This window comes from Globicephala melas, chromosome 1, assembly GCF_963455315.2.
Source record: "Globicephala melas chromosome 1, mGloMel1.2, whole genome shotgun sequence".
Classification (NCBI taxonomy): Eukaryota; Metazoa; Chordata; class Mammalia; order Artiodactyla; family Delphinidae; genus Globicephala; species Globicephala melas.
In genome coordinates, this window is record NC_083314.1 from 146714872 (window position 1) to 146727240 (window position 12369).

General features: G+C 39.6%; 1 protein-coding gene across 3 annotated transcripts in view; it reads left to right on the plus strand.

Annotated features, from left to right (window-relative positions):
* Positions 1–3349: 3349 nt before the first annotated feature.
* LOC115860494 (AGBL carboxypeptidase 4) overlaps positions 3350–12369 on the plus strand; it is a 1403751-nt gene continuing 1394731 nt past the window's right edge. For 2 of the 3 annotated variants that reach the window (XM_060305765.1, XM_060305756.1), the window contains exon 1: positions 3350–3518. In XM_060305765.1, the coding sequence (XP_060161748.1) occupies positions 3485–3518 (34 nt within the window). In that variant the 5' untranslated portion in view covers positions 3350–3484. The remainder of the gene's footprint in view (positions 3519–12369) is intronic. The other variant, XM_060305751.2, reaches the window with a different exon arrangement.

Sequence of the window (12369 nt, forward strand, 5' to 3'; positions counted from 1 at the left end):
CGTGCTTCAGTAGTTGTGGCGTGTGGGCTCAATAGTTGTGGCTCATGGGCTCTAGAGTGCAGGTTCAGTAGTTGTGGTGCACGGGCTTAGTTGCTCTGTGGCATGTGGGATCCTCCTGGAGCAGGGATTGAACTCGTGTCCCCTTCATTGGCAGGCAGATTCTTAACCACTGTGCCACCAGGGAAGTCCTACCCATTTTATTTTCTAACATAGATATAAACATTTAAAAAATAAAATAGCTAACTGAATCCAACAATGCATTAAAATACAAACTGTGATCAAATAATATTTAACCCCAAAATGCAAAGATGTTTCAACATCAGAAAATCTATTAATTTGTTTTACTGCATTAAAGGAGAAAAAACACATGATTGTGTTAGTAGTTGCAAAAAGAGCTTTCGATTTAACATTCAATATTTACATGTAATTGAAAAACTTTGAAAACTTCTTCAGTTTGACAAAGACTTTTGAGTCAAAAGTTACATTTAACGTAAAAAATTTAGATGTAGCACCTTTAATGTCAGGAAAAGACAAGAATCCCAGCTATAAACTACTTTCAAACACAATACTAGAGGCTCTGGCTAAAGTAATAATACAGGAAAAAGAAATAGTTAAAAGAATAGGAAGGGAAAAGACAACTATGGTTTTGCAGTTGATTTTTCTAATAGGTTAAAAAAATCTGAAATAGTCAACAAACTGTTAGACATAACATGAGAGTTCACTGAATTTTACAATTCTAATATTAACTCATAAAAATCAATAGCATTTGTCTACATAAGGAAAGCAAGTATAAAAAATTATAGAATATAAGATATTCACAATACTATAAAAGCTATGAAATATCTGAGTAGTACATTTTAAGTAGTATTGTCAGGGAAGACCTCTCCAATAATGTAATATTTGAGATGAGATCGGAATGAACTAAGAGGCAGGCAGATATCTGAAAAAAGAACAGTCTTGGCAGAGGAAATTATACGGATAATGACTTTGCACCATTGATTTCTCTCTTCCTTTCAACATCAGAATCTTTTCCTTTCTGTTGAGTTCAGTCATGTTCTAACTTTTAAATATTTTATTCAGGCTAACAAAAAAATCCCTAAATAACTCTTTTATAGCCTTAGCATAGGGCAGTTGGTTTTTTTTTTTAATTAAAACTTAAGAACCAAATAAGAAAAGACTGGTAATATTTTTAGAAGGCCAAACCAACATAAGCAAAGCAGAAATATAAATGACAAGTTTGATTAAAAAATATTTTCATCTCTCTTCTGCCCCACCCTACACTTCATCTGGCTCACCCCAGGTCACCCTTAATACTCAGCTCAAGGGTCATTTCCTCCAAAAATCCTTCCCTATGCCTACCAAGGGCATCTCTCTTTGATGCTCCTATACTTTTCTGAGCATGCCTGTATCATTGCTCTTACCACATTTTTTTGAAATTGTAAACTGGATTTGTGTTAGTCTTTTCTTCCTCATTAAATTGTAAACGTTAAAGACATGGATTTTTGATGTGAAATTACATGATTTCTTTGCACATTCCAGTCTTCCCTGGGTTTGCTACTTTCTGACTGTGTGACTTGTGTAAGTCACTTAAACTCTCTGAATCCCAGTTTCATCTTCTGTACAGGATGATGACATTTATGCCAGTTTTACAACGAGAATTAAATGAGTTTGTACATGTGAGAAATGTGATTATAACTTGAATACCTCTTTCATTCCATACCACATCTAACTCAGTGCCAGGCTCATAGAAGGTGTCATTTTAAAAAATGTTTACAGAGGGAGTGGGTGAATCCTACAGGGAATATTTTTCTGAAGGAAGCAACCCTGGCTTTGTGGTAGGAGGGTGGCTGGCTGTGGAGGCAGAAACCATGGGAGATCTTTAGGGAAGGCAGACCTCCCAGGGACACTCTGAATGGCAGCATGGGAAAACCCACTCCCATGGCTCACGTAGGGGGCATTTCTATCCTACACCCCATGTTGTGCTATTTCACACAACAAAAGGGAAGTCTCTGAAGACTCCAGCAGGAATGCACTACTTCCTGAAGAGGAGCTGACACACAGGAGAACTAAACTTGGTCCTGTCAGTGCTGATTTTCCCAGGCATTTCATCTCCTCTGCTCAGTTGGCATTTATGTATCAATACTGTCCGATAGAAATTTCTGCGGTGATAGAAATGTTCTATATATATGCTGTCCAATACAGTAGCTACTAACCACATGTAGCTATTGAGCACTGGACATATGGACAATCTGACTAAACTGATTTTTAAACTTTATTTAAAATTTCAATTGAACAGTTCAGTTACATAGAAACATGTTTGTTGACTTTTCAGATTACCTTTGATGAGAACCTTCCATGTGTTTCATAAATTTGTGTAGATTATTTACTACACAGCCTTTTGATTTTCCTGGCTCTAATCTACTCTATATACAGCAACCAGCTGTATACCTATCAAGGTATTTGGTAAAAAAATTAAGTGTTCAATAAAACAGGCAAGAATGTGCAGGCGTGAACCTAGGAACAATGTTTCATTATGTAAACATTTACTTGGCACCTCCTTTGTGTCAAGCACAATGCTGTATTATGGAGTATACAAAGATAAAGACACTGACCCTAAGTATAAGGGAGCTCCACTGTCAAGTGAGGAAAAGAGAAGTAAATAATGCATAAAGCATTGCCCTGTGCATTCCTGTCCTAACACTTAGACTGTGGGAGGATAGAGCAGTTCTGTAAAGAATAATGTTCCAGTTTGGTCTTAGAAGGTAGTGGCAATTCACCAGAGATGGGAAAGAGCATCCTAGTATACTGAGAAATAGACTAGCGAAAGGGAAGCCTTTTCTAGAGTTGGGGGCTGGTGCGGTTGTAGAGCGGCGAGAAGGCGGACCCCGTTAGTCCTTCGCGTGTTTGGGGTGGGGTGGGCACATAATTATTGATTCTCAGGGCTTTTCAGTTTAAGATATAAGTTACTCAGCACCTCGATCAGGGACAGGCACGCAGTGGGGAGAAGCGCTGGGAAATCAAGAAGCCTGTCCCAAGCTCCCGAAGTTCAGTACCAACCACAGTAAAGCTAGCCCAACCATCTCTTCGGTCAGCTCGAGCACCCGCGTGCGCGGCAGGAGAGCGCGACCCCAGCGGACCTGGTCCCCGCGCCCCAGAGGCGGCCGAGCATGCTCAGTTGCCAGCACGCGGTAGCCAGGTTGCAGGGTAGAAACGCAGCGGAGTCCCAGCCTTGCAGGCGGCTGTCCCGGGACGGAGTCTCGCGCCGAGGAGGCCTCGCGCCGAGGGGGCGGGGCCTCGGACGCACGCTAGCTCCCAGCCTGCCCCCCGCCACACGCCGGCCGGCCGCACGCCGGCCGCCCGTTGCCCTGGCAACCGTCGCGCCGCGGCTTCCCGAGGTAGTTCCTGTCAGCTCGCGGATCCCATCGCCCACTCCCCACTGCCCTCTAATTTTCGCGTGGGCTCAGAGGCGGAGGGAGAACAAAAAATGGCGGAGCGGAGCCAGACGGCGCCTGAGGCAGGTCGGTGGGGGCGGTCGATCGGGGAAGCGCTGAGGCTGCACGGCTGTCCTGGGCCTGAGGGGACAGCCGACTTGGGCATGGCGCTACTCCTGAGGAGGCCACTTCTGTGTTTGCGCGATGGGGCTATGACCTCGAGGTCAGGGGTCAAGGGAGGAGCGTACCCCTCTGAGTGGCGGGCAGGCACCCCGGAGTCCAGGCGTCGCAGGGGTGTATGAGAGTGTGCACACTTTTGAGTGAGCATTGGCTGAGAAAGGGCAGGGACCCCACGGAAGACGCCGGACTCCCCTCCTGAGGGGCACCTGTGATGGGGGCTGATTGTAGGGGGTAGGCTGCGTCATGGGGGGGTTGTACACAGTCATGTGGGAATATGGGAGGGTTCCCTAAAGGGGCATGGTTTAGGGGAGAGGGGCTCCGATTCTGAGGAGGTAGGTGTAAGTAGGAGGAGTGTCACTTTAGTATCAGGCAGTGCCATGGAAGAGGGATATAGGAGTGTTTGTGCTTTGGGGAATTGTAGTGCCTGAGGGTCACCCCTGGTCACAGAGAAAGTATACAAATCCTCATATGGGTCCTTAAGAGTACAAAAGGCTTGAGGGGACACCCAGTCCTTTAGAATCCTACCAAAGGAGGCTATATGGGTATATATGGGATCAATGGGTATATATGGAATCAGTGGGTATATACGGGATCAGTGATCTTGAAGGTCATTCAGAATCAGAAAGGGGTGCATGTTCACATATCTGTGGGTGAAAGGTAGTCTTTAAAGTGCAAGGAGACTAACAGGCAGGGAGACCTAGGATCCTGTTCCTGAGGGGGCAGCCTTGTGAGTATGCCTGGGCTTGGAGAGATAGTGACCTAAGTGTCTTACAGGGTCATAGAAGAGAGCAAGGGTTTTTACAGTTCTGTGTGTGTGGGAGGGAGTTTGTCCCTAAAAGGGTCTGGGAACTGAAGAACTGGAGCATCAGAGTGATATCTGTGTGTGTGTGTGTGTGTGTGTGTGTGTAGAAAAGCAGTGGCTTTGGAGATATGTGTGGTGGTGGGTGATGGAGTGATATACATGATCTTGTATATGTGTCCTGATTAGGTAATTTGGTTACAAGAGTGATCCACTTGGAGGTGGAGGAGGGAGGTTGTGGTTATGGGAAGAGCATACAATGACTGCAACTGGAATCTGTATGAAGACATCAAGAATGGTTCAAGAGACCATTCTCTCTCAAGACCTGCATGGTTTCTCTTTCTTTCATGGCATCTCTGTTCTTAGACCAAGTAATTCCTCTACTCATTTTATAGTTTAAGCTCCCTCAACTTGAACATGTGCATTCTTTTTTTCATAACATACACTCAACACATGTTTGAGTGCCAGCTATATGCCAGGCATCAAGTTAAGCACTGAAAACTCTCTGCTTGTGATTCTCTTACCTTACTCTTTTTTCTTTTCCTTTCCCCAATAGACTTATGCCTTCACACATATTATTTAATATACTTATTATTTTTATTGCTTATTGCCTGTCTTCCTCCTCTAGAATGTAGGCTCCATGAAGGCAAGGGTCTTTCTTGTGTTTATTAATTCCACATGTCTAGAACCATACCTGGTGTAGAGTTAAGTTATTAATTAATAAATATTTGTTAAATGAATGACTGAATGACCTGATATTGTCTAGATGTTCAAGGAGCTTTCTCTAAGGAAGTGATATTTTAGTTGAGATATAATAGAGATTGAATAAATGAAGAGAAGGGCAGAGAGTGGTCCAGGAAGAGGGAAACCATGTGCAAATACCTGAAGGTAGGAGGAAACATGATGCACTGTATTTAAGGAACTGAAAGGAGACAAGTGTGGCTGCACGTAGGGCAATAAAAGGAGAAAAGAGGTAATCTGAAGCAGATCTTGCAGGGCCTTACAGGCTATGATAAGAATTTTGGTCAAAAATCCTAAAATGGAGAGAAGGAATTGAAAAATGTTTAAGAAAAATCAATAGGACTTAGTGAAAGTTGGGAATGTGAGAGAAGGATGTTATCAAAGTGTACTTCTAATGTTTTAGTTTGTGCAGCTGAATAGTTGATGGTGCCATTATGGAGACAGGGAGTCCTGTGAGGGATCTTGGCTGGGTTTGAGAGGGAAGATCATGTGTTTGGTTTTGGGCATATGGAATCTGAGGTATCTTTGAGATATCCAAATAAGTAAGGAGATTGGCAAGGAAGTTGAATTTATAAGAAAAGTCTGAGGTAGCATGGAGTTAATTACTGAAGCCATAAGTGTGGATGAAATTGCCTAGCAGGAGAGTGTGAGGAGAAGCAGCCTGGGATGAAGTGTTGAGTAGCTGCAACATTTCAGTGCCTTCCAAAGAGACTGAGAGTAAAGAGCACAAGCAAAAGAATGTTTCAAGGTAAGTGGCATATTCAACAGCTTGAATGCTGCCAAGTGATATAAAAAGGAAGACTGAAAAACTAGATTTAGCAACATATTTAGCATCATTGGTAACCTTGATAAAAGGAAATTGATGAAGGTAGGAGTCAAACTATTTAACTTCTGAATCACTAATAACTGGCTTGATCTTTGTTTCATTTTTTTAAAATAAATTTATTTAATTTATTTATTTTTGGCTGCATTGGGTCTTTGTTGCTGCGCGCTGGCTTTCTCTAGTTGCGGCAAGTGGGGGCTACTTTTCGTTGCGGTGCACAGGCTTCTCATTGTGGTGACTTCTCTTGTTGTGGAGCAGAGGCTCAAGGTGCTCGGGCTTCAGTAGTTGTGGCATGTGGGCTCAGTAGTTGTGACGCATGGGCTTAGTTGCTGTGTGGCATGTGGGATCTTCCCAGACCAGGGCTCGAACCGGTGTCCCCTGTACTGGCAGGCGGATTCTTAACCACTGTGCCATCAGGGAAGTCCCTCAATATTTGTTTCTTAATTCAGATCCCCAAGAAAGAGAATCTGATTGACACACATCATCTTTTCCCACCAGATCATGTCATAGATCACAAGCCAGTGTAGGACTGACTGTCTTTGAATTGGGTATACATCTATTGCTGGCTGGAGACACCTGGTACAAAATATGTCTGTCAGGTGATTCCTCATCTCAAGAGCAATAGCTAACATTTATGGAGTGTTTATTATCTGCCAGACATTGTACTAAGTGCTTTAAATGATTTAATCCACTTCAGCATCATAATTACTCTCTAAGGCATTATCTCTATTTAACATGTGAAGAAGTTTTGGCACAGAGGAGTTAAACAACTTGCTCAATCTGCAAATAATTGCAGGTTTTTGGCTATTTTAACATTATCTAGATTCATTATTTGGCCTTCTGTTTGTATTGCAACATGCTACATACTGAAGAAATAATAGCCATGATGATAATTCCTTCCCTACAGGAAATATTCTAAGCTAAGCATACATTAGCAAGGTAAAGTGAAAAGAACTGGGAGTCAGATCCTTGTTTAAATCATGTTTCTGTGACTTATTTGATGTGGACCTCAGATTCAAATTTTCTGATCTTCAGTTTCCTCATCCTTAAAATGGGGATGATATTTACAGGATAGTTGTGACTAATAGTGGATATATATGAAGAGTCCAATAAATGGTGTTTCCTTAATTCCCCTGAAGCTTGAATATAAAAATTCAAATGTATTATATGTACTTTACATATAAAAACGAGCTTTAAACATACAGTGATTAACATAAGACATTTCATTTTTCTTCATTAGCATAATTGATTTGCTGTCAGAAGAAAGACAGACGTCAAGTTTTGGAGAATGTAGAATTGTTAGCTGAACTATGTGTCATGGGACAAGTCTCTATATGAGGTGGATTTTGAGAAATTTCTTGAAGGAGTGAAGAGACACTTAGGATACTTTTTAAAGCATGCAGGTAGCTCTGAAAGATGGTCAGATTTGCAAAAGGAAGTTTCTTCTTTTAAATATTATACTTTAAAATGAGGACATGAATATTAGAATTTTTCTTCTTCTCCAACAATTTGACTATTAATAACAATACAAAAAAACTTATAGTGAACTAAATGTAGAGGTATTAGTTTCAGGCTAGATTGTACCTACTTCAGTTTCTCAGATTCTTCTCCTGCCTTTCCAACTATCACAAAAAAAGCTTTTGTTCAAATTACTGGGTTAAATGATTTGTTTTCCTATATTGCCAAGTTTGTTACTTTTGTGGAGGCCCATGTTGAGCAGAAATTTTAGAATGATGCAGTATGTTAAAGTGGCCTGAACCTTGATCACTTTCTCTGTGAATGAAATGAGTTGTTTAAAAAAAGCAACATTACATTATCTGAAATTATCTATAGACAGAATCTTGAAATTTTAAAAAGCCTTAGAAATGAGAATAATGTCTTCTATCTTTTGTTAGGAACTGGGCAAAATAGTTAAGCTTTTTTGGCTATAGTTTCCTTATTTGTAAATTTGGGATAGTAACACCTACTTTTCAGGTGACAATTAGAGATAAGGTATGGAAAGTGCACAATGTTTTACACCCCCAAAGAAATGGTAACTTAATTGGTGTATGCACGTGTGTGTGTGTGTGTGTGTGTGTGTGCCTTTTCCTAAAGCCTTACTAGTAAAATCACCTTTAAAAGAAGAAGAAATCCAGGTCTGCAATCTCTTATTGAGCAGCCTTGCAAATATATTTCAGAATTCAGATTCTTTTTTTTTTTTGAATTATGGAAAGACAATAAAGCCTTATATATTGCTTTATGTACTTATATATTTCAGAATTCAGATTCTTTTTTTTTGGATTATTGAAAGGCAATAAAGCCTTATGTATTGCTTTATGTACTTAGTATTTCATTATGTACTGTTTATTACATAACACCCCCGATGGGATATGGGAGAGTATCCTATAATCAAACACATTAATATCACATTCACACTAATTGAATAAAAGTTATAAATAGCTTCACATCAATTTAGGTTAAGTTTTGCTTACAGATTAATTTTGGCACCAAAGTTGTGAAAAAAATGACTGTTTTTAGAGATTCAGGGATTTTGGAATTATGGAAAAGGGAATGTGGACTTATATAATTTTATCTCTTTTTAGAAATATTTTTAAAACTTCAAATTATTTTTTGTCGCATTTATGTCTTTTGTAATATCGGTGAGGTTGGCTTTGTGAAAAGATCCCAAAAGTACTGGGACAGAAAACACCTTTTGTTTCCATGATGCTATGTGCTCGTTTCTTCCAAGGAGCTCTGATAATGTCTGTATTTCTGAGATCTATGAATGTTGCATTTGGTTTTTCTTTTTTTGCGGTACGCGGACCTCTCATTGTTGTGGCCTCTCCCGTTGCGGAGCACAGGCTCCGGATGCGCAGGCTCAGCGGCCATGGCTCACGGGCCCAGCCGCTCCACGGCACGTGGGATCTTCCCGGACCGGGGCACGAACCTGTGTCCCCTGCATCGGCAGGTGGACTCTCAACCACTGTGCCACCAGGGAAGCCTGCTCAGGGTAATTTTCAATGAGAGATACTAGAGAACTGTAGCATTAAGTTCAGAAGGATGCCAATATTTTGATACATATTCTTAACAGTCACAGCTTTGTCTTTTCGTCATTTAAGAACAGCACAGTCTTCTGTGAGTTTCAGAATATATTTATTAATTGCTAAATTTCAGCAATGTAGGTGTTAATTTTAGTATTAATTTAAGAAAAATTTTAATTCTTAGCTGAATTTGATTTTTCTGATTATAAAAGATTATCACAAGTGTGAAAGCTTTTGATAATTTATTAAAGGTGTTCACCATATGGGAATATGATAATTTTTACTTTTTATATTTCCCATTTATTTAATGGGATTCATTAAAAAATTTCTTTTTTTCAAACTGTAGAGAAAGAAGTTTTTATTTGTCATATATTTTTGAGAACTATTGATTGTGAATATTTGACTCTCAAAATAGGCTTTCAGAATAATGTACTTGCATGTCAACTGAAGGAAAACAAAACAAGCAAACACAAAGATGCATAGAATTTTATATAAGATTAAAAACTTTTATATAGGCTTGGAAATTCCTAAATAAAAACTTTCAACAATTTTACAGAAGGACTTCCCTGGTGGTCCAGTAGTTAAGACTCTGTGTTCCCAATGCAGGGGGCCTGGGTTCGATCCCTGGTCAGGGAACTAGATCCTGCATGCCTCGAAGATGCCGCGTGCTGCAATTAAGACCTGGTGCAGCCAAGTAAAGCAAACAAACAAACAAAAAACTCCAAAACAATGTTATGGAAAAAAAAATCTGAGATTTGGTGTAAAGGAATGGAAAAAACAATCTGCCAACAGTTATAGTTTGCTTGCCTTTTTTCAGGAGTCTTAGAATCATTAATTTTAATATATTAATCTCTATGTCAGGCTTTGTGGAAGAAATCATTATGCTTTGGACTGTGTTATTCGTTTAAAAATTATTCATTCAAAAATATATATTGAATACCTACCATGTACCTGGCATTGTGCAAAACTCTGGAAATTCAGAGATGTATTAGACAAAGTTCCTGCCTTCAAGGAGCTCCCATCCTAATGGAGGAGGAATAGAGTTAGAAAATTACCATCCAGGCAATGATAGAGTTGTCCACAGAATTCTGAGGCCAGAGAATGGTTCCCTGAGAGCCTGTGGGTGGTGGTGGCAGTAATAGTTCACTAAAGCTTCTTGGAGGAAGAACCCATGAATAACAGTCTTGAATGTAAAAAGGAGTTAGTCCAGCGATGACGGTAGGCAGAGGGACTAGGAGAGTATAGTAGGATTTGGAAGGCAGAGAGAGCAACACGTGCACAGAAAGTTGTGTGGTGAGGGAATAAAGCTTATGCAAAACATTGCTAGTATTGCTGATCTATTAACAGAACTGAAGACTGTGGTCCTTCCTACCTCCTACCCCCACCCTGGATTGGTTCTTAAACATTTCTGGGGTCATATATCCCTTTGCCTATGTGATGAAAAAACAATAATTCTTTCTCATGGAAATGCACATTATGTGTAGACACACAAAAACTTGAAAATGATTTCAAGTGGTAACATCCATCCCCAGAAACCCAGGTTAAGAAATCCTCTATTTGTTAGTAATGAGGTTACATTTAAGAATCTGAAATCTTCAAAGTAGGAATACTTTGGTGGAAAGGGTTGATCTAATATCTGGGCTAGAGCAGGTTCAAAGTAAATGCTGGCCCCTACATTATTTGGTCATCAGTTTATCTTACACTTTTAGCTTCTTTGTAGTTTACTTTGTGTACATTCTCTTATTTTGCCTCACAGTGGACCTGAAGAAGGAATCCAGTTACATAGTTAGGTTCAAGAGAGATTAAATGATTAGTTCAGGCTTATGTGGCTGGAAATGGGTCTTTCTGATTCCAAAGCCCAAATTCTTTCCATTTTTGCTCTCCTGTAAGTAGAAAAGACATGCATAATATTATAAGACACAGTAAGGGAAGTGTGAATTTTTATCTTTATATTGAATGTTAGAGGTCAGGCAACTTACCCAGAGTCACGTAAGAAGCAAGAAGAGGATCCAGAACTGTAGCTCAAATTTCCTGATTCCCATTCAGTAAATAATAATAGACTGCCCTAAAATGGAGAGAGATAAATAACCAGGTATTATAGTAATGACCTTTAAAAACAAAGTTATTTCAGTAAGACAGTCTGCCATTTACAGTGTTACTTCTTTCCTTTCAGGTACTTTGAGTATATCTTGTTTAATTCTCACAAAATTCCTGCAAGGGGGTATAATTATCTCAGTTTTACATATGAGAAGATTAGCATTCAGAAAGAATAAATGGTATATATGTACCACAATGTTCATTGCAGCTCTATTTACAATAGCCAGGACATGGAAGCAACCTAAGTGTCCATCCACAGATAAATGGATAAAGAAGATGTAGCACATATATACAATGGAATATTACTCAGCCATGAAAAGAAATGAAATTGAGTTATTTGTAGTGAGGTGGATGGACCTAGAGTCTGTCATACAGAGTGAAGTAAGTTACAAAGAGAAAAACAAATACCATATGCTAACACATATATATGGAATCAAAAAAAAAAAAGGTTCTGAAGAACCTATGGGCAGGACAGCAATAAAGATGCAGATGTAGAGAATGCACTTGAGGACATGGGGAGGGGGAAGGGTAACCTGGGACGAAGTGAGAGAGTGGCATGGACTTATATATGCTACCAAATGTAAAATAGATAGGAAAGCAGCTGTGGGAAGCAGCTGCATAGCACAGGGAGATCAGCTTGGTGCTTTGTGACCACCTAGAGGGGTGGGATAGGGAGGGTGGGAGGGAGATGCAAGAGGGAGGAGATATGGGGATATATGTATATGTATAACTGATTCACTTTGTTATAAAGCAGAAACTAACACACCATTGTAAAGCAATTATACTCCAATAAAGATGTTAAGAAAAAAAAGAGAATAAGTGGTATAGCTAAGACTACATTACCAATTAGTTTGAGAACAGGAACTACAACCTGAGGCTCTCTGGCTCTAAGTTCATACTGATAGGACTTCTCTGCTCTGCTTCTTGGCTTTATTTCCTGGGTATACTGTCTCAGTACTGATAGAAGGGGAAGGCATACAATAGAACTTAAATAACAGATTTTCTTCTCTAGAGGAAGAGGTAATACATATATACGTACCGTAATTTTCAGACAAATGTATTAAACAAAAAGTATGTGTTTGTTTCTAATTATTCTAATCATGAGGTTAATGAAGTTTCTCATCTTAGACATCTCTACACATGTACTGAGTAAATTAGTGCTGGATAGTAGGGACTAAAATAGCAATTAGCACATGGTTGCTACATAGTAGGCATTCAATAAGTATTTGTGGAAGAAATGAATGAAAAGTTTTTTTATCCATAAATTTTATGTTTAAA